This window comes from Mchenga conophoros, linkage group LG2 (assembly GCF_057382185.1).
Source record: "Mchenga conophoros isolate Kocher_MC1m ecotype Shallow Benthic linkage group LG2, M_conophoros_male_GT1.1, whole genome shotgun sequence".
Taxonomy (NCBI): Eukaryota; Metazoa; Chordata; class Actinopteri; order Cichliformes; family Cichlidae; genus Mchenga; species Mchenga conophoros.
In genome coordinates, this window is record NC_140527.1 from 7,747,007 (window position 1) to 7,770,196 (window position 23,190).

Consider the following 23,190-nt stretch of genomic DNA (forward strand, 5'->3'; position numbering starts at 1 on the left):
AGCTTGTATTTTAAAATTATAGTCAAAAGCTGTATAATATAAATTCAGATTTCAATTGTATTTGTGCGGTCTTAAATCTGAAATCATCTCAAGATATTGTCTGCTTCATTTGTCATGAAATAACAATGGAACAGGCTTCACCTGCCCATCAAACTGCTCATTATTCAACAGTCAAATTAATTTTGAGCTCCTGAAAAGGAGACTGTATAAAAATGCCTGTAATTCCGAAACTGCTGGTGCATGATTTTTTTTTTTTATTAAACCCACTTAATTACAGCTGAAAGTCGTCACGTCAGTCACATAGTTACAAATGTGACTATAATGATACTGTCAAATGGTGTTGTCTACAGTAAAGAGGGTAGAATGTAAGTCAAAGACTTACTAGAATTTATTTTATTCAGGTAAATGTTACAGATAAGTACAAAAAAGGACGCACATGTTCCTCTCAACAAACCATTAACAATAAACTAAGTCTGATGTAGTAAATGGACACAATGCATTTTATTTTAACACACAATGGGTCAGCAAAGCTACCTAATTACAATTTATACTTGACTACATCACACAGTAAATTAAAATTTCATGTGGCTTTGTTTTGACATCCAGTCAAACTGAAGATGGGTACTAGCTTACAGTTTGTATTTTATGTTACAGGAAAAAAAAGACAACCATTTGGATGAAGTAACTAAATTCAGTGAAGTGCCATTACATGGTTTGGGACAAAGCTCGCTCAGTAAAGCGATACATGCATCACCTGCTCATCATGTACTGCCAAAAAATGAGAAACAGCTCCGTTACAAAGAGTCTGCTCCTATTATCCCTTACATTTTTTACAGCCAAATTAAACCAGATGTTTGTGATTACAAATATTATTTAAAAATAATGAGCCTTAAACATGCGTCAGCTTTCAACAAATAACAATCACTTTTTTGCACTTGGACTTGTTTAAGGTCCTGGCTTCACCGTTGCCCAAAATATGACAAACTTACACACATCGTGTGTAAAATGAAAGATCAACAACAATCAGAACAATATTCCAGACATTTTAATAAGGGATTTTTTTTTACTAGAACACAATATGTGAAACAAAGACTAAGAAAACAGCTCAAAGCAGTAAAAGAAACGATTAGAAAGGGCAGGATAAAACCTAAACTGCAATTGTCCAGCTGCCGGTCTTGTAAATAAAAGCAAGAAATATGTTTACACAACACAACGTTCATTAGGACTGATATGACAAAAGTATTTTTAAAAAAAATCACTCAAACACGTGCAAAGCAAAAGGACAAAAGACTGGGCCTGGCAACCTGCTGCTACTGAAACCTCAGTGTAAAGAAGACATCACTAACAATTATTAATTACATTTGGGTAAATTACAGGGCCAACTTCCGTTATTAAAATTGAAGTAATACATTTTATAGCAAAAACGCTTGATAATGTAGAGTTTGAGCATATCAATTTAATTGGTTTAAGATGTGGAACATTTTGATATTAAATGAGAATAGAAACACATCATAAGCTCAGCATGAACGAAAGTTTGTTGTCATCAGAGGACTGATATATGACTGCAAACAATTACAGATATGAGTTCTTATATGTTTTTTTAAGGTGATTTACTCTGCAAAAATTGTTTTTTAATGCATTTATTTTTGTGACATCTTTTTGCCTATTTGCTTAATTTTTGCTGGGAGAAACATATTTACTGATTTTGCTGGCCAAGCGGTTAAAAAATATAATTGTATTGTATTATATTATAATGACTGATTGCGGTTTGACTAAAACAATACAGTATTCAAAAAACCGCATGTACAATCTGTAAGTCTGTAAGCGGAAATGCTTTTTAACTCCTCAAAGCTGAAATAACAAACAACTTTTATTGTCACTGACTGATTAAATTTTCTAGCTGTCAAACGGTCCTCTTTTATTAGCTGTCTTCACCATTTACATATGCGCTGCTCAAATTCACACAAAATGGGTTTATCTCAGTTTACAGTAGAGATACATTCCCCAGTCAAAAGGTTAAGACCACTTGAAAAATGGCAACAACAAAAAAAATCAGATTTTACATGGTTGAATCCTAACAAGGTTGCAAGTTAGGGATGGATATCGAAAACCGGTTCTCAACAAGAACCAGTTTTCGATACCCATCCCTAACTTGGAACCTTGTTAAGATCCAACCAGGCAAAGTATGATTTTTGGCCATTTTTCAGGTGGTCTTAAACATTTGATCAGGACTGTATTTAAAGGCACATTCTGCATAACCTCCTCTTGCAATAATGACTGAATATGATAAACAGATGCTAATCAACCAATTTCATATATTTCCACCCAGATGCTGTTTCAATGTGACTTGCATCTTCTTCAGTATTTGAAGAAAGTGGGACGTTCAATGAGGATATCACCACCTACAGGCAAGGAAAGGAATAGCTTCTGTATTGTAACACTTACACCACCTGCAGGCAGCGTTTCAACAGTTTCAAAATTTTGTTTACTTTTTGTCAAGCACATTTGTGTTAGTGAGTCCTTCTGCTGGTATAAAAATAATACTGTTTTGCCAACAGGGCGTACGAAAGAACTAGCAACTACTAACTAGGTTAGGTTCTAAGTTTGGCCTGGTTTTGGTTTTGAATACTTCAAGTACAAGATTTATTGTTAACTAATAATGATCATATTCAGTGATACACAGGAGCTACATAAATCTGCAGGTAGTATAAATTTTAGAAACTTTTCCTTTCCTGTAGTAGCAACACAGACCCCGCCCATTGTGATGCACGCAGCTTCCCCTTGCAGCAAATCTACAGTCTGCTAAACATGAATCGAGTCTGTGAAAGAACCAACTCAATAGTTGGTCCTTTCAGTCTAGGAAAAAACGAAGAAGAAAAACATTGACACCTAAATCTATGCATTGATGGCTCTACCATATTTCAGCACTCAGTCCATTTTCATCTGATCATAGTCCTTCACAGGGCTGAAAGAAGGAGACCGATTAGGAAATCTAGCCGACTGTGCCTTTAAATGCCTTATAGGATGCAAATGTACAAATGCTTTAATGTATGTGTATGTTACTTCTTCTCAGTCTTCAGTGTTTGCACAAAACTCCAAAGACCCTTGACCACCTGTGGAAGGAGAGAGAAAAGAGGGATAACACCAAAATAAGAAACAAGGAAAGAAAGAGAAAAATTACAAATTATCTAAATGAAGTGCTATACAGCATGAGACACATGACTCACTTTTACTACAACATGCTTTTGTGCGTCTCGGCTGTGGGAACACTGAATTTGGATGGGGCTGTTGGGGGAACGACGAGGGGCTGGGTGGGGGCAGCATTACATACCAGAGTATATGACTAGGTGCTCCAGGTCTGACAGATCTCAGCCTTGGCTGATGAAACCAAAGCACTTCCACAGATGTTTCTACACAGTGGGATCAACAAGCTCTCCCTGACCCAACTCCACCCCCACTCTTTCCCTTGTCCACCCAACCCATGTGCCGCTCTAAAGAGCTTTCACCTGCTCTCATAACTGTACAGTTATTATTTAAACACTGCAAAGCAATCACATATGAATGTTCAAATAGCTCGGTTCAAGTGATCGCCATCTAACAGATGCCTTAATACAGAAAACACAACTTCACTATCTGACACACTGCCCAGAATCATTAAGTCTACAGTGATCATCTAAGGGTTTAAGGGTGATTAATTCATGCTTTGCAAAATAATGTGCAGGGGATGTTGTTTTTCTTCTGAAACGACAGAAGCTGCATTAGAAAAGATTTAAGGCTTGCATTTGGTCAAAGGCCTTGAAAGCGAAAAAGGCTGGTACCACGCACATACCACCAGTCGCTTCATTAGGGCTACAAAAGACACACTTCCATTAAATCACCGTGAAAGAGTTTGCCTTGGCAGGTGTACTCCCAAATCCATCTCGCAAGAGCCCACCGAAACAGTGTGAATATAATTCAAAGAGTACACACTGTGCTGGAGAAACATTTGAGGCAAACTGAACAGAATAAGGTATGAGGAAAGTGAGAGGAAGAATAACGTATGCCCGGTTATACATCATGGCAATGAGCTCTTACAGATAAAATGAGTTTGGGCATAAATGCGACTGCTAACACTCTACATCTGAAGGAGTATTCCTAGAAACCTGGTGGAAAACAGCCACTCTTGGGTGAGCGTTTATGAGACCAATTACACAGACTGCAGAACAGCAGAAAATTGATGAGAACTGCACATGGGATAAAAATGTACAAACTTAAAGGGAGCACATATACACATCCCTTATTATGCTCATCTCAGGCATATTTCTGGTGTGAGCACAGGCCTCTCTCACCTGCTATTCAAAGCTTTTATTTACAAGGGACAGCCAATCGGACAAACGCTGGCTTAAATGGAAGCTAAAGGGGCTGCTCCAACATATTGGATAAAGATTATTTTGAACTGTGAGGAATGAAAAACTATTCTAGAAGGGCCCAAAAAGATATACATGAAGTTGGAAATAAGCACAACAGGTCCGCTTTAATAATTTACATAAGCAAAAAGCTCTCACAACACTGTACAAAGATTACTTACTTGTTTGTCTGAGATTTTAAAAGCACTTCTCAAGTAATTCTCAAACTTCGGCTCTGTCTTTGGAAGTGGCTTTCCCTGAAGAAAAGGACAATTAAATCATCATAATCTCAACTGTCATTAAATTATGAAGGATCATTTAAAAACAAATAAAAAAACAGCAGCCTTACCTCCTTGGCTGCAGTTGACAACTTGCTCTTAATCTCAGGCAGAGATTTAGATGGGCCGGGCTGTTGTTTGTCTTTTCCCAGGGCAGGTGTCTGGAAAAGTACATCAACTAGATAAGACACTAGAAATTTACAGAGCTATAGATAAAATGATGGCTTCAGATTATGCCACAGCATTTCATCGTTAACACAAGCTCAGTTCTTGCCATCAGTATTATTTTGCTAAAATGAACCAAACACACAGTTGCTAAATTTAGCATGCTGCTGATTAATTAATCTGTTGACCAACAGGCCAGTCTGGGCAAAAGCCCTGTTGTGACCCACTTAGCCTTGGTCTGTGTTTAAAGCCTTGGCGTGGGCAACCAGCTGGAAGGGGATAAAAGAATTGGAGAGGACAACAAATTCTAGCCTAATTACACCATCATCCTTTTTTTAACAAATACATCAGGTACAAATTATGTTTTTATTGTCTGCAAGCAGGAGAGGGCAAGCCCTGACTCTCCAGTGAGCAATTCAGGTTGTTTGTCAAGTGTTTTCCATTGAAGAAAAGTTTCTCAAACACTGAATTCGAAAGAAAAAAAGTGCAACTTTAGCTTTTATGGCTGCTGTCAGTAAAAGATTTCTACTGAATATCAAATTATTGATTTGCACAAATAAAGCAACAGATTTTCTTTTCAACAGACAGTACTGTCTGGGCAAAAAGCAGCCACTCATTTCTGTATATTTTCATTGGAAAATGGAAAACAGGTGCAGTGATTTATTGAAACATGTAAACATAAATGGAAATACAGTATATCAGGTAAAAACAGAGTTTGCTTTCTGCCGATCAAAATATAAAGAAATTATGTGTAGCTCAAGAATTTTGCACAGTATTGTATTTACTACCAATGGTCAGGATTAAAAAAAACAATACTATCACCAGATTTGCAACAGTAAATGTTTCAAAACACAAAGACTTTGCTGTGTTTCTGAGGAAGAGAAGTGCGAGCACTAAACTAGTAGGCCAATAGGTGTGTCCAGACCTGGGCAGCCAACGACTCAGGTCCTCAATTAGCAAGTGTCTGAATGTGACACAACAAAAACACACATACGCCATACTCTGTTACTGCATGTTATGCAAGCCATGGAGCTTGCCCCTACATGCAAAGCGGAGTGTGGAATTCAGCGAAATTGCAGGGTTTCATTGATAGCCAGAGACACATCGGAAAGATGACAGTGTATAGATGTACAGAGAAACTCTATACCCACTCTATAGTCAACCAACTGTATGTCTGTGTGCCTGCATTACGACACTATACTATTTCATGGTGACATCTAGCAGCTCACTAGTTAACAAGGACATAGAAATCACTATGTTTGTAGTGTCATTCCTACTGGAACTAGAGGTCATTATATGTATCTTTAATTTTAGATACTGAGTCAAAATGTGCTGATTGCAAAAAAAAGAACAATAACTGCATAACATAATATATGTAATGTCTTGCCATGCATAACCTAAGTTTAACAGCCCTTCCAGGAGAAGCTCTCATCTTCCAAATACCAGACCCAAAATTTTGTAATTAGTCGTACACGTGTAGCCACAATGCCCTGTCCCTGCCTCTGAGAGATCAGGTTCTCTTTTAATAGCAGAGATTAAAAGGTATAAAATGAACAAAACCTTGGCACACACATACCACACTAAGAAAATGGCCTTTTTTCTGGCTCCTAGCCAGACAAATGCACTACACGTTTATTATTTACAGGCAGCTCTCCACTTCCAAGGGACAGCTGTGGACCTGAAACAGCTGATAAACACACAAAGCCAACAAGCTTTTTCATCTGGCCCAGACACTGATTACAGATGCCATGAGACATGGAACTTAATCACAAGCACGCTATCATTTGATGTAATCTCTCATCTTCAATCCAGTGCAAATACATGGTTGTGACATTTTTGCTCATCAGGGCTGTTCAGGGATAGTAATTGTCATTTTGCTGGAATGAAAACCTTGGAGGCACAAGTAGGGGGAAAATGTCAGGTCACACGGAAAAAAAGTGACTCTCATCCTATAAAGCCTCTGTATCTACAGGTACTTTAATGAGTTGATCTTTTGGTCTATCTTTGAGTCCAAATGGTAAAATGACAGATTGACAAAAGATATTAAAGCACTTACAAGATATGCACCTGCTGTAACACATGCCAATCAGTCGCTAAAACAATGACTCAAACCCTTGTGGGATAAGGCTGAGTGAAGTAGTTAACAACTTTACGACTCTGACGTGTGCTCGAAGGCATCGGCTTCGCCAAACCCATCAATCAACCGACACCAGCTGCAAGATAAAGTTACTTCAGATCAGCGCAACTCGAGTTAGCTGGTTCTCACGTCGAGCCTGTTATACAAGAAGGTGCAGCTACACGCTGGGCCGTGAGAGGTGAGAACCGTGGTACTGGCAACAGATCTGACAAGCCAATCTAATGACCAGTCACCTGCATTTAGGAACGAAAAAAACAGACACCCACACCCGCTTCCTCGCTCCTCAGGGGCATCTGGAAGCGCAAGCTGCACCAGACATCAAACACTGGTAATGAGAGCAATTGGGAGAAGGTGTGTCCAGGAAGTGAGGGGTGTGAAGAGGTGGTGGAGAGAGAACAGTTGTGAAGAAGCTGAGAGGGGATGGAAGCATTCAAAGCACCACAGGCAAGAAAGTTAAACCAGCAGGTTGGTTTGGGGCGATTTAGTTGCCCATTGGCTAATCCCCAAGAGCATTTCAAGAGTCGCTGTGTTATGTCTGGACAACAACTACTGCATTATAAACTGCGCTCACCCATACAGCATGCCCTTCAGGGCACTACACCTTCAGGGGTTCGGTAATCCTGTGGCTTAGTGTTTAACATGACAAAAAAAAAAAATCACAAAGCTTTCCATCAAGATGTCAGACGAGAAACGATAATCTTCTCACGCGCCCTGTCTGCGTAAGTGAGCGCAAGTCATGTTTCTATCATACAAACAGACAACATTCGCATACCAACACGTAACACCTTATCTGAGCCGAGTTTCTGTCCAAGTATTTTCTTTCACAGTAACATGCTTTGAGAAGTATGTAAACCTGCAGAGAAGCTTGACAATTTGTTTTTCTTAAAGTGTGCGCGAGCTACAGAGGGGTGAGGGGCATCAAAGGTGGCTGCAACTTAAGATGGCGAGGTCAAGCTAAAAGGTCGCAGGTTTAAACCTTGCCCCAGGAAACCCGTTTAGAGGTCAGGTGTGTTTGCTTAAAGACAGGCAGAGTTCAAGCTTTAGGTTTTCAGAAGTGGCTGTCCAAGACATTCCATCGAAGAAATTAACTATCAGGTTGAACTAATTGCACCGTGCATTTATCACATTCCTTGGCTTTGGAATGGGAAGGCTCTCCAAGTTTTTTGTGTGTCTTTTCCCCTCCATTTGGTGAGCCTGCATTTTTTCAATTGATAATGGCAGTAAATGCAAACAACCAATTTAGCAAAGTTCCCTCACCTTCTGTAAAACATTATGTAATTGTGTACTTTTTTATCCACTCTTCTGTAAAACTTTTCATCATCTATTGTTTGTATACTTGTTTCTATGCCTAACACGACACATTTCTTCAGAAATACAACTACTGGCTTTGACTTTACCCTGCTGTAACTAGTGACATAATAAAAAAATTCCCATAAAAATTGCAATGTTACACATTTTCTTAAACACTTTTGATCTGGAGTACAACGGTTAACAACTGGGTATTTTAAATACCCACAAGCCAACCGCAGGTAAACAAAGATTTACTTCGGAAATCTTTTGGGCATACCTTAATCTGTGGTTTGACAGCTGATCCTGAGGCTTTTCCTGCAGGGCCATTTTGTTTTACTGGAGTCTTGTTGGGCTTCTTAGGTGAGGACTCCGGGATCTGAGGAAATGAACAACATTCCCAGTAAGATATCTCAGAGCTCCATAGAAATGTGTGTACTTTAAACAGCTCAATTCACCACACCGGGTTCCTGAAATTCATAAAGATGTTAATGCTTTCTTAATGCATGCACTACAGCCCTGAGCTTTCCTTCATACTATCTGACAGAGATATTGTTTGGAACATGTAAAACTTTTTAACCTATCAGCTCCTTTGTACAAAGACTATGTCCACACGGATTTAGCGCTGGTAATTGTCTAGTAAATTCAGAGCGACTGAGGGGGCATCATGCATCTTACACACATGCATCTCTGAATCTGTCTATTTCTGCTGTGTGCTGTAAATGAGAAAATTCAAGTTTGGATCATTTTTAGAATTTATGTGTGAGAACAGCTAGTGGCAGTTAATCACGCTAAACAAAACCAAAAGTGACAGACTGAAGTTACTTAACTGCTGTTGTTCATTGCTGACAACTCAATGAAGCCTGCCCTCGTGTTCTGACCAACTCAACTAACTAAATATTCAATGCAACACATGTGGCTCAGTTTAGACTGCTGGCCATTTACAATTTCCTAACCCTCTAAAAATCTGTATCCCACTGATGTTCTTGCTAAACGCAATGCCCCCCTTTTATAGCCGATAAATAATAAATGGCAAGTGACAAAACATTATCCTCATTTGCAGTAACTCCATTTCTTGTTTTGCCATGACTTGTCACAATATTTTCTCCCACTCCTATAAGGTGTTACTGCTTCATGTGTGCATAAAAAAGCACAAGAAAAAGGCCAAGAAAAGTAAAACCTAAACCAAAAAAGAGAAAAGAAATAGCATCAGTTATAAGGTTATGCAGCTAATTAGATATGACAGCAAAACAATTGCCTTCCTTTGTATGTTAAAAGCATACCTTTAATAGTGCTAATCATTAATTAAGGACTACACTTAATTAGTGATTTCTCATTGATCAGGTACTTAGTACCCAGACAACCTGTAATTGTTGCACTGGATTCCTTCCCGTCAGGTTTTGATTGCTCTCAGTCACATATGTAATTACCTTGGAAAAGCTGGCAAGTACCTGAATATCCTAAGCAGCAAATCCTTTCTTGCAATCACTGGTATTCACCTTGGAATGGACTAGAAGTGTAATTGCCTGTGTTGACACAAATGCTACAATGCAATCACACATGTAATATCCTACAGCAACGCCTGCAATATAAGATGCTGGAAGTAACAGTGAGGTTTCAAAGCCTTAATTCCTGAAGGACAAAATTCAATCAAGAGAAACTAAACATCATCATGGATGCATCTGAGTCTACCAAATAGAATCTGTACATCAACATTTGTATCTCATTTTTCTGTTTTATATGGTTATATTACACCAACCATCTGAATTTCCTGACCTCTAAAATACCCCCAAAAATGTTGGGGGTATTTCAGACAAATTGTGGAGAAATTTGAATGAGATTAGGATGAGCACAACGATTATACCAAGGGTTAGGGTTATGTAGGTACCCAGTCAAAAAGGGCTTTACGACCAATGCAAACCTGCAACTCTTGTAATTTTTAAAGTTTAATTAAAAAATATCTACCACATCTACCCAAACACAGAGATTCTGTAATATGTCAGCAGGTGGATGACCTCGGAAACTCTTGTTTTTCCATTGTTTTTTTGTTTTCTTCACACCTTTCTACCATCTCTTTCCAACTCAGGAGTTATGAAGGTATTCTGGGTGCGACTTTAGAGCGCTCATGTTGCTACAAAGCACTAAGACCCATTCACAGAAAGAGGAAACCAAAGACCAACTCTTGAAGGATGATGAGATGAGTGACACGCGTGTCAGCTTGTAGTAAAGAACATTTTCCAGTCTTTCAACAGGCTCAACAGTTATTACAGTCCATTAATAATGATATTAAGTGTTTAGAGAGAGCACGAAATCTTCCAATCAATAGGCAATTTGCTGTCCAGTAAATTTGAGTAAAGAACATTTATAAACCCTGTACAAATCTGTTGCAAGAAACACAAAAGTAGTGTGTAATTATTTAAAACACGTGAGATTCCGTGACAATACTAATCTACACAAGAACAGCTTAATATCCTGATTACCTGTTCATCAAAAATACATGATCAAATAATAACAAGAAATGTAGATTCATATGAAAAAGGATTTGATTCAATTTTGATACTGAATATGTCTGAGATGTTTTGGGTCCTATTCAGTACAGTATGGAGGTTTGACAAGAAAAAGAAAGCAAAATATAGCTTGAAACACAGCTGAATTAGCAGTAAAAAAAAAGGGATAATAATTGTTCCCAGCCCTACTTCCCCAAAGCTTTGTGCTTTCATTATTAAAGAATGAGACAGGGTAGCTATTGAGCTAAAGAGACGAAGGGTGAAAAAAAGGATTAAGGTCATGGAAGGAATGGGGTGTGGGGTGCAGGAGGAATTGGAAGAGAAGACAACAGAATAAATCAACAGGTGACAGAAATGCTCAGCTGTCATCTGACCCTGAGGGAAGGATCGGCGCTCACGTCGCAGGTATGCGCATCTGCCCTGCTTTGATCTTTTGCCTGGCAGAGTTTGCACTTGGATAGCGTGCTTTTAAAAAAATAGAAGAACGAAATCACAAACAGACACCGACGTAAAAATGAGGCAGATACACACACACGCACCCACACACTTGCAAGCGATTGTGGTAACATGCAAAACAAGTGTTCAAAGGCAAAACCCAGGTGCAAAGCTGAAATGGCATGAGAAACGATAAAAAGGAGCAATCATATTAACAGTGGGATGACAGAGGGACAAAGATATGCAGTGTTTCAGAAAAATGGTTGAAGATGTTTCCCATAACTGAAGTGCATGTGCGTGTGAGCACGCATGGGTGAGAAACAGTATGTAGAGTGCAGTTCTCTGCTTATGCGCTACCAGAATGAAGTGCATTTGTTTGCAGACTTTGTGCATTTACGCTAGAGGTTATATGTACTTATATGTTCAAATGTGCATGTCTACTAAAGTGTATTTATCCCTTTATATGGGTGTGTGTGTGTGTGTGTGTGTGTGTGTGTGTGTGTGTGTGTGTGTGTGTGTGTGTCTGCTTACGCACAGCATAACATACTGTTGTCTTGCTGGTGAGACGGTGAGAATTCAAGCAGATTACAGAGAAGAAATCCGATCATTACACCACACAGACCCTGTGTTTTACTCTAGGAAAACAGGTGGGTACTTGAGCGAACAGGATGAAAAAGTTCCATGTTTTGTCTCATACAAAGAGGTGGACGGTCAGCGAGTGCACGAATGGGGAGGGCCTGCTAAAATGAAATGCTACTGTAGCATACAGTGAGTGGAAGTTTAAATGATGTGGTTAAAAAAAAGGGTTAGAGAAATTCTTTCTAGACACACACGCACACACAAACAAACACTAAGGGGACGCTAATGGCTGCCCTGACATCTAGTGGACAACAAAGGCTCAGAAACACAAATACATTCCACTGTAAAAATCAGAGTTACTGAACCGCAAGAAACTTTGTTTGAACTAAAATGACAGAACAAATGAGTCAATAAACAAAAGATCAATAAATGTTTATGCAATAATACTAAAAGTGAAACTAAGATGTGGAAATATCCACAGCTCTCAAAGACAGGCTGGAAAAATGTGTCCTTGCATCTAATGAATTTTGTCAAATACAAATTATCCGAGCCTATCAGATAGTAGCTTCTCAAATGGGGGTAACAGCACCCTGAGAATTGCTCTAGCTCTACTAATCTATCAAGTGCCTTAAAAAGCTCATAGAAAAGAAAGCAAGAAAGCAATAAACAACTCAATTCACTGTGAGTGGAAATAAACAAAATGTACTTGCCCTTCTTCTCTGTAATTATGACCGCAACAAAGCAATGAAAACGCTGTGTATGGAAAAGTAGTTTGATCATGGCAGTTTCCTCTCAGGTACTGAAAACTACAAAGATCCGCAATGATCTGCTTGTGTTTTTTACCAAGCTTAAAGGGCAACGGTCATCACAGTACATTACATGATAAATGCTTGGTTCAATATGATTTAAATAGCAAAATTCGAGACACTGATGGTGATGGCATCTCTTTGTTAGCTTTTTATTGTTGTTTTCTTTAACTAAAAAGTTGTAAATAAAAAGTTTTTTCTGGACAGAAGCTCTAAAAAGTTAAACAATTTTTATTAATATTCAGAGATATTCCAATTTAACTGCTCATTAGGGTTAAAAAAAACAACTAAATTCTGATGAGCACTGGTTCATATTAATTTTGTAGCAACGTTTCCCAAACATACTTCCAGAAATGGTTATGAAATGTAAACAGTCCTCTTTATTTATTTACAATGACACTAACGTTAATACTTAAATGAGCAAGGACAGAATCGTATGTTTCTCTCCTTCAAGCTGTATGACTGGGGTTAAACAGAAATGATACTTTCGGCATGTACAAGTCCACTTGGGTCCTGGTGACGCTCGAGGCGGCAGACTTCAAAGAAGCATCACAGGAATCAGTACTTGGCCACTGAGTCTCCAGCTGTCTGTGTCCACAACCTAAGTATAATCCAGGTTTTATCTGGTGCCACGTTCCAATAACACTCTTTCAGTGGGCCAGTTGGTGTGCAGCATTTTTATAAACAAATGAAGGTTTATAAACGTCAAGTCAGACGAGTTTGATGAAGCAAATAGGTGATTTCTGCTTTTCTAAAGTTGTTTAACGCACAAACTTTAAAAAATATGGTGAGAATCAGGTCAGATTATCCTTTCTCACATATAGCACAACGCAAGACACTGCCCACTTTTGACACACTCACTACTGGAAATATTCTGTTTAATTTAGCAAAGGGTGCTGCCTAAATCAAAGATGCAGAAAGCAGGCACATGATATGTCTGTGTAGGTTCTCAGTCATCCAGGTCAAGTTAGTCCAAGCAGCTTGGAAAGAAAGCAAGCTTCTTCACTTTTCAAGAAGCTCCTCGGATGTCTTCAAGAAACTTCCAGTCACTTTCTTTCCAAGATTACAAATCCAAACTGCATTTATCACAAACTCCATGATACACAAATGTTTTTATTTGACCATATTTCCTCCATATTTGATTGTACCTCAAACCTACTCTCATATTTTTTAACATGGAGAACCTTAAGGTTGATTGTTATTTGTAATAAAACAAAACGGATGAAGCTTACCTTTGTAAGCACTTTTCCCACATTCTTCTGTGGCTTCACATCATTTTCATCACTGTCATCATCGCTACAAGAAGCAAGTAAGCTGGTTAAAAGCTACACTGCTCGATGTTTGTGCCCAAAATTTACAAAAAAACACACACACAAAATAATAGATTTTATACTATGAGTTCACAAAGATGTTATCTTTTAGAATGCAAAATTATTTAGAAAACTAAGCCAATTAAATAAACAAATAAATGAATAAAATAAAAACATACTCATCATCATCTTCATCACTGTCTTCTTCATCATCATCATCGTCACCATCATCAGAATCCATCTTCAGCTTTTTCTACAAGAAATATGAATCGTCTTTTTGTCAAAAACAACATTTGAGGCTTATTTGTGGTGTCAGAATAAGTAACAGTGCACTTTAATGCTGACGTCCCGCGATAGCATCTTATCACCGATTACTAAACGTGACAACCATTAAACAGAAGGCTATGCAGTAAGCCACCACCTCGGCAGGAGAACAATTTCTGTAAACAATGATTAGTTTTGCTATAAGTGCAAATATAAAACATTTAAAGCAATGTAATACGACAGTGTCAATAACTACCATTGGGGGTTTCTTCCCTGCCAGCAGATTTGCAGGCCGCTTTACCGGCGACGAATTGTTCTCCTCCTCTTCGTCATCAGACTCCTTCACACCTGACAGAGCGAACACACTGGTCACATATTGTCAAACAATCATACAACTTTTCTTTATGTTATTTTACCCCAAAACATTGTTTTAGAAGAAAAACTTACTCAAAAAATTAAGTGTAAAGTCATATGTGGACTTTTTTCGGGCTGGAAAATTTGACCCTGTATTGTTTTACCGAGCATGAAGGTCAGACTTACAACTTGCTATTTTTCCACTGACAAGGTCTTCAGTAGGTATGCCTACTTTATTTTAACAATGAGGCAAATAGTTACCTGAGTCTTAACCTTAATACTCACTAATAAAATGTTGCCCGCTTATGTAAACTGGTCCAGAACCAGACTGGAGACGGAAGGTAACTGGAGGTGTAATCTCAAATCCACCTAAACTCATCTGGAGAAAAACATAGCAGGAAGGAAGATGACATTATAAGTATTTTGTCAACGATTTATGAATTATTTATATTTATCAGAACAGTGTAATGTTTGTATTTATGGTTCTGAGAAAATGCCTTTTCTTTTTAGTTCTCTTTTTTATTAGGCATGAAGACCGTAAAAACAAGTTAATTTAAACCAGAAGCCTCTTAAATACTTCTGTCAGTGTTGGTGCTGACTCACAGAGGGCAGGACGGAAGGTTTAAGGACAGCTAGCGGCACTTTTGTCGTCTTCCCGTCGTAAGTGAGGCCTTCAACTTCCACCATGTGGAACTTATCTTCAGCCTCAGCTCCCAGACACACCTGGAACAAAATAACAGTGTGCTATATAACACTACCTCCATGTACTGGCAAAATGTCTCTCTTTTTTTTTTTTTTTTGGTGCAAACATAAACTGTTCTTGTTAATGTTACTGTTAATCTGATTAAACTCCTGTTTTATCATCTATAAATAGCCTACTGCATCAGTAAGGTTAGTAGACTAACGCTGTGAATGCTCCATGACAATAAATAAATAAATAAATATAAATTAATACCAAAAATCCAATATGTTAACATTTCAGAAATCGTGTTCTCAGGAGAATATAAAATAGAGCCGAAACTCCAATCCGCTGCTCACTAGCTCACAAACTACCGGTAAGGAACTTCTAATAAACAATTGCTAGGGTGCAAGGAGTGGGGTTTTTTTTCAATGTGGGATTTTTTGATCCTTCAACCAGCAGCCTTCCCTCATGCATCTGATTAGGCTAAACACCCAGTTTAAGTCTGTTTAGTCCATATTTGCCATACATGCAATTTATTTTCTTTCAAAGCTCTTCTTTGGATGTCAGCTGCCTTTTATTCAGTTCTGTCAAGATGATCCCACACTGCTTCAATAAGGTTCAGGTCTGGGCTCTGGGGAGGTCAAACCACGACTGACTGGAATCTTTCATTGTGTTTTTTTAAATTGAGATATGCTTTTATTGCACTAGGTGTATTCTGGATTATTGTCAGGATGAAAAATGAAGCCATTAACAAATCTGACAGGTTTTTTTCTACATTCTGTTTTTCAGAAATAGCGACACTCACCCTTTCGCCTGACCTCATCCGTACATAAGGCAATTTGAACCAAAAATGTTAAATCTGGATTCATTTCTCCATGAGACCTGTTACTAGTCACTTTCTGTCCAGTTCTTGTGTATTTTGGCATAACACAGACTTTTCTCCCCATTTCCTTTCCTTTAAAATGGCTTTTCGACAGCCACCCTTCCACTTACACAATTTCTGATAAGATTTTAGTAACTAGTACATGGAAGAAAGATCTGATGTCTCAGGTCCTGTTTCAAGTCTTTGCTGGATTTATTTCCTGTTTCTTAAGGATATGACTGTAAATAGTTTTTTCATACTGCCACTTCTTTTTTTTTGGTCCTCCACATGTCCTGTTTCCTCAATTGTTTTTAAGGAAACAGTATACACCATGTCAACATAAGCCAAGACTTTGGCTGATAGCCCTTCGGGAATCACTTTGTCAATGCAAAAACCAAAAAAACCAAAAAATCCTACTACATGGCTGTCAAATTCTCTTATGTTTGCCATTTTTCGTAACAGATTATTTGTTTTTGCTACAGATTGCAAGTAGTCGATTTTCAGAAAAGAACAGCAAATGAGTGAGAAAGCACCAAATTTCCAAAGAAAAGCTTTGAAAGACCTCCAGAAATCCTGAGGAAATATTGCTCAAGACCAATTTATAATAGGCTCTTAGGAAGCGAATTATAGAAAATTTGAGGGGTGGATGTCTTTTAGGGGTAGATATATTTTAAATTATATATACATACTATATGTAATATTATTCTCTCTGTTTATTGCCTACACCTTTATCTTCACGTGCCATAACAAAGGCATTTCCCAATTTCTGGATAATTAATATCTTATCGCGATAAAACAAACTATGTTATTACGAATTTACAAGACACATAACAATTTATCGCGAGAGTATAGCATTAAAGAATAACAGCGCTCAATGTCGATCTCGGCTTCCGTAGTTAATAGCCGTATTAGTCAAAGAATTAATTTTTTCAAGACCAGGCAAACTCGATCTAAAGTCTGATTCTTACTGCTTTCAGTGACAGCTGCTGCTCCGTTTCATCGCCGTCTAGGTCAACTTTGAATTCCCGTTTGTCCGATTTCAAGGTGCAACCTGAGGGGGAAACAATACGTGTAACCAACCGTGGGTTGCGCTCGTCTTAAATAAACATACGCACATGCATATCATTTTATCAGATAAAGAGGTGTATATACATTTTGCTTCTTTACGTGGCTCCACGCCATGCTCTGCTAGCTAACAAAAGAGCTGAATTGGCGCGAGTGGGAGGGGGTAAGCAGGCTAGCCAGCTGTTTAGCTATCTTCCGATTAAAAATCTCCAGTGGCTATTTGTGCATGACAACATGACGTTAAAACTGATTGTGCAAACAAAAAAATCGGGTTTGTCAGAATTAGCGAGCTCACCAAATAAGTACATTTGTGGTCTGCTCATATCTGAGATATCGTCCTCCATCTTTGTAGTGGGTGGATACAGTTCCGTAAACTCGTATGACGGACACATCAAAGAGCCACTAGGACGGTGAAACGTCACTTAGGGACAAGTGATCTGGAGCCAATAGAAATTAGAGCGGAGAGAAAACTCAAGGTGAGCGGTCATCTGGATGAACACGAGATGGCGCCGTTGAATGAATATTTGGTAGTTTTATCTTTAATAAACCTTAATATATAAAGTATACATACATAATACTAACTAAAGGAAGGAAGACATGACAGACTATTATCGTTTTTTTGAACATGATTGAGACAAGCATAGGTTATAATACTTGGCAAACAAATCCAAATTAAAAGCTATAGTAAAGCTTGAAGTCTATACGCATGTTGTTGTTTAATTTTTGTGTGTGTAGATAGATAGATAGATAGATAGATAGATAGATAGATAGATAGATAGATAGATAGATAGATAGATAGATAGATAGATAGATAGATAGCAGGGTTTATATTTAGATTGTGATCTTTTCCCTTATGTCCATTGTCTAATGTGCTGTTTGGACTAAATAAAAGAGGCCTTTGGTCAGTAATATTAAAAGTCCAGCCCAGGGGGCAGTTGCAGAATGGAAGAGTCCTCTGCGGTTGTTAAAAATATTCATAATACAGTGAAGAATCATTGCAGCCTTGCATATTACAGGAGAAATTAACCATTATGACGTTCCAGACTGAAACAGATCGATCTTCTTAAACTCATTGTTTTTGTGATGGTCACTTTAAATGTATAAAAACATTACCCTTTTTGGTTTGGTGATCAAGTGAATGACCGCATTGTTCTTTTTAATTACAAGGCAGGGGATAGAATAAATCAGATAACTGCCTCTGTCCTGCATGGTTATAACATTTTGTTAGCATTCTTTTATTGTAACCACCTTGTGACGACTGTTGTTGAGAACTGGTGCTATATGAAAATAAATCCGAACTGAAAGGAGCATTCAAATCGGATATTTCCATAAAAAGAAAAGAAAAGCTGCAGTAAAGTATTTGTTGTGTTAAGGTCAGAAATGTTTCTTTGCATGATAAAGGTTATCACTTTCACTGACACGGAGTAACCTTTCCTTCTTAGAGGACAAGTGAACCCAGCCCATGCCAGCAAAAATCTGCCATTCACATGGCTATTTTACTTGCCTTTAACCATTTCCAGGGCACACAAACAAATGTGTAAAGTGTAATAGGAAAACGACAGCTGAGGTATTACTCAACCTGTATTACTCAACAAGAATAAGTCCTCTTCATGCATGCCTGGAAGCTTGAGAAAGCTTTAATGTGTCATGTACTGTTGGGACACGTCTGCAGATCCGTTCTCATGAATGATGTGACTTTGATGTGCATGGGCATTACTCAAAACTAGTTTTGCACTTTAGCACAGATAGTAATGCTGTAAGACTGTATGAATGTATGAAGTTGCTGGTGACTGGTCATTTTCTATCACCAATTAGCTTATACTGCTTAATAAAAAATTTAAGTACTTCTTTGAGATTACAGTTATGCTAGAATAATTTTACCATATGAGATAAAAAGAACATACAATGAAATGTTCCCATCTACATATTCCCACTACTGTATAAATCTTCCTTCCTCCTAACCTTAACAGGGAAATGCTCACATTTCCTTGTTCTCTTTTCCTTGTATGCATTCTTATGTGTAAATATGCAAAAGTGTAACTGTTTGCACACACTTAGGGTTCAATTGTATATGTGTGTACATCAAAGAGAGACATGAGAGCATATCAAGTCAACAGACAGAGTTTATTCATGTCGTGGCATCAAACAGCAGAAAGAGTCCCTCATTCGTCACTTTGACTTCTGACTTGATCCTTATGGAATTTCCTTGTTTTTTGTTTTTTTAAAATGATCATATTAAACCAATATTTTCAACCGTCTTGCCTTCTACTTCTCTGCCATAAAATCATGTGCACTTTTTGTTAAATATTCTGTATGACTTTGTAAATGTTAGGGTTTTACTTGCCACTTCAGGCCGAATCCCGTCCATGGATGTGTTTAGTACTGGAAAACATTAATATGTCCATTTAAACCAGTTAGCATCATTTGAACACGTATATATCTACCCTATTCAAAATAAAAGAAGATGAAGGGAATAATAAAGAATGGCATTTCTGAATACAAACTACAAAATCTAAGTAGTATTACCATTACATTCATCAGCAGAGGATTATGGTTCTGAGTCTGAACTGATACCGGTGTTCAAAATAACATTTCTCTAAGAAAATCTATTGTTTGTGGTTCAAACTTTTCATCAAACGTAAAAAATAAATTTGTTTAACCTTATTTGGGTGTTTTATCAAACAGAGCTAAACTTGCTGACAAGCCTAATTTGCCCACATGTAATAACCTGCTTATATGCACCTTTTTCAAGAATCTGTCACACTTGACAAAGCATTAGAGGTAAACTGCACAGATCACCTTTGGAGTGTTTTGCAGATTTAGTGCAAACAGCTACCAAGTATATTGTTAATCTTCAGTAGAGTTCTTCTTCATTGAGCATTTTCTGCTACACAAAAGGATCACAGTGCTACTTTAGAGCCAAGAACCATAGACGACCTTTTGTCAACAAAGCCTCGCGTGTCAACACATTAGCAGTTTGGCAGTGTCAGACTGTGTTTGCCTTCCTCTGAAATATTGCAGCTGCCACAGACGGAAAAGTTGTTATAACTGCTGAGTGATGACATTACATCTAGAAAAAAAGAATCTCAAAGATTTTATATCCTGTTTATTTATGCCGTAGATATGCCATGGGATGTTTGGCATCTGAACATTGGTGTCATGGCATCAAGCCAGTCTGGAAATAAAACTTATCAAATGCCTGGTTTTGTAAAGAATGACAAATATGTCACTGGATTAAATGGAATTTAGTATATTTATTGTCCAGATGAGGCCGTAAAATTATGCTTTTTGTACCAAATGTGCAGGTCACAGGCATTTTACTTATATATATATATATGTCGATAGATGGATAGATAGATGTATATATCGACACTAAGATATGCAGGGTGATAACAAGTAGGAAATATTTATTGCACAAGAGCAGATCTGACTTGATAATCATACTATAGAAGTCGAACTTTCAATGCTCGAAGAGCTAAACCCACCGAAGCGTCAACAACTGCCTGATAACGGCTTAAATGTTTACTGCATTTCTCAAGAATGGAAACAGCTGATTGGAGGAGACAGCACAACGTGGTGAGTACTTTTTTCGTTTATGGTGCTCCTGTTCAAAACAAAATGCTTGATAGGAAGTCTGATATACCTTGAGCCTCTTTGTTCTTGTTCATCTTGTGTGGTGACATTTTATTGGATAAGGACAGGGCTCCTCAGTGGCAACAGAGAGGGGGGTGGGAGAAAAAAAATTCAGTGCCACGATAGGAGAGGAGGAAAAAAAATCTTTAAGCACCTGTAGCAAAACACAATGAGCAGTTTTGAAAACGGTAAAAGGAAGGAATTTTTCTAAAATGGGCCAAGTCACGTCTTCAAGGCATTCGAGATAGAGAGATGAAAGCAGCAGGGAGCAGAGGAAGTGGGGGTTGAGGAGGATTCACCTGGAGAGCTGGCTGATATTGACACGATCTCAACCAGGCAAGACGCTCTGGAAACTGACTAAACATTGGCACTATGCCTCTGAGAAAACAGAGGGTTGTTGAGGGTGGCTGCAGCTGCAGACAGCTGTTTCGAACCACATCATCAAGCTGCTCTAAGAGAAAGGCAAGGCTCAAACAGGCAAATCTCAAAAAAGAAGGAAAGGGACAGGCCTTCTGATAGGTATTTTTCAGTGGCAGGTACAGCCAAGATTAACAGGAGGTTGATGTTATGCTTTACAGTCCAAAGGAACTGAGTAGCTCACTGTTAAGGAAAGAAGATAGAGCACAACAAGGCCCATTTCCTGTGACGTTCTTTGTGTTGAAGGCTCATTTACAAGCAGGGAACCTGAATGATGTGTTTACTGTGCCTAGGTCTGCCTGGGCCGTTTTTGTTTTGACTTGGGCGATAAGCACGATAGGCTGGATGTGTTGATAACAAATGTTTACGACTGTCTGGTGCGCAGGTGGCCACGATTCGCCCAGACAACAATGGAGGCAAACACCAAAAATGGCTACTCTCCAATAGAGGATGTTTTGTTTTCGTTTTCTATTCTAATTATTGGAACAAGTCTGCCAGAGATCAGTAATATCTTCCCCACTCGCTGTCTGAGGAGGGTGCACAGTATCCTGCGGGACCAACATCACCCTGCGCGCCACCTTTTCCATCTGCTGCCCTCAGGGAGAAGGTACAGGTCTATACAGGCCAGAACATCCAGACTGGCCAACAGCCTGTATCCACAGGCTGTGAGGCTCCTGAACTCTCTGCCCCCCTCTCACGGACAATAACCATATCCAACTTCTTAATAGCAATGAACTGGTCTGCATTGGTGCATCATATCTTTATTCTCTTCCCCCTCCTGCCCCCCCCCTCTTTCTTAAATAGATAACTATCATATCTGATATCATATCTCACAGTACAATAATATTGAATGGGTTGCATTGTTGTATTTTGTCATGTTTCTCAGGTCTTTGTCTGAATTTCTACGAACATTATTGCTAAGGATTGTCTTATTGCATTGGAGTCACACTGGGTTAAATATGTACACTTGGGTTTTAAGGGGTATTTATTATTTTCTTCTTTTTTTTGGGTTGTATGGAAGCCCCAAACGCAATTTCATTGTTCTTGACAATGACAATAAATAAATAAATACTAAATACTAAATAATAGTGCTGTCTTTTGGCATTCCGCTTGTACATTTAGCGTAAGTTTAAGTTTAATCGCATTCTTTTTGGCCAAAAAAGAAACTCTTTCGAAACGTAAAGATACATTAACCATAAAAAAGGCAACAGGTATTTGGGAGATTATTTAGGGTTGAGATTTGCATTCCTGCTGGATTACAGTAAAAGGCAAACGAACTCTGATCAAATCAAGCATCAAAATTCTTGTTTAAGGTAACTGTTGATCTCACTCGGTTATGAAATATGTTTTTTTTGTGCTGGGATGAAGGAAGGAATGACATTATTAAACAAGATATCTGGCCCCCGATAGTTTCAGCTGTTCCCTGCTATCCCTGCTGTTGAGACGCTATCTCAATCAGTGACCCACAGAAAAAGGCTAAACTTGTTAGCCTTTCATTTGTTGCTTGGTTTCCTGCACCAATCACTGGACAACTGCTTCATTAAGTCCTCGCAGTTCAGTGGAGTAAAACAAAAATACAAACAAAATCAGGCTGCCGCATTTCAGATGTTCATTTGGCACAGGCACAGCTCGTACTTTCTCATGTACTCTCATTCTAATTTGAGCTGGCATCGGTTTTCAAACCTTTTATTTATCCAGGGAGGCTTTTGCCGAGCACGCTTGCTGTTTTTTCGGCAACGCCCTGCTTCACGTTCACACATGGGAGCTGTAGTCATCAGTTTTTATGGATAAAAAAAGGTATTGCTCTGTCCTACTCATACAGTTTGATGGTATCTTACCTTTGGGTGGTTTGAAACTTTAATGTGTAATCATAGCCAATTCCCATGAGGCTAACTACATCCCTAAAATCATAAAGTATTATTGCACAGTTTTCATAATGGTGACAAACAACAACAGGAAGTGAGTGAGGGAACCCAACAAGACAATAAGAGGCAAGAAAAACGGAGAGGTTTGTCATCTTTTCA

At 38.4% G+C, this 23,190-nt stretch overlaps 1 protein-coding gene across 1 annotated transcript; it reads right to left on the bottom strand.

Annotated features, from left to right (window-relative positions):
* Window positions 1-1,028: 1,028 nt before the first annotated feature.
* npm1b (nucleophosmin 1b) lies at window positions 1,029-17,488 on the bottom strand. The gene is made up of 11 exons (XM_085285254.1): window positions 17,412-17,488; window positions 17,020-17,102; window positions 15,111-15,230; window positions 14,793-14,886; window positions 14,410-14,501; window positions 14,069-14,142; window positions 13,812-13,875; window positions 8,533-8,631; window positions 4,735-4,824; window positions 4,568-4,642; window positions 1,029-3,113 (listed from the first exon to the last, which is right to left on the bottom strand). Exons 1-11 carry the CDS (start codon window positions 17,458-17,460, stop codon window positions 3,060-3,062), a joined length of 894 nt encoding a protein of 297 aa, XP_085141380.1. The 5' UTR covers window positions 17,461-17,488; the 3' UTR covers window positions 1,029-3,059.
* Between the last annotated feature and the right edge of the window lie 5,702 nt (window positions 17,489-23,190).

Bases quoted from the DNA above. Each gene is read 5' to 3' on its own strand.
- npm1b (XM_085285254.1), bottom strand. From the start codon at position 17,460: ATGGAGGACGATATCTCAGATATGAGCAGACCACAAATGTACTTATTT. The intron at 17,103-17,411 runs GTGAGCTCGCTA...TTTCCCCCTCAG, and splicing joins ACCACAAATGTACTTATTTG to GTTGCACCTTGAAATCGGAC. The intron at 15,231-17,019 runs GTAAGAATCAGA...ATTTTGTTCCAG, and splicing joins AGCAGCTGTCACTGAAAGCA to GTGTGTCTGGGAGCTGAGGC.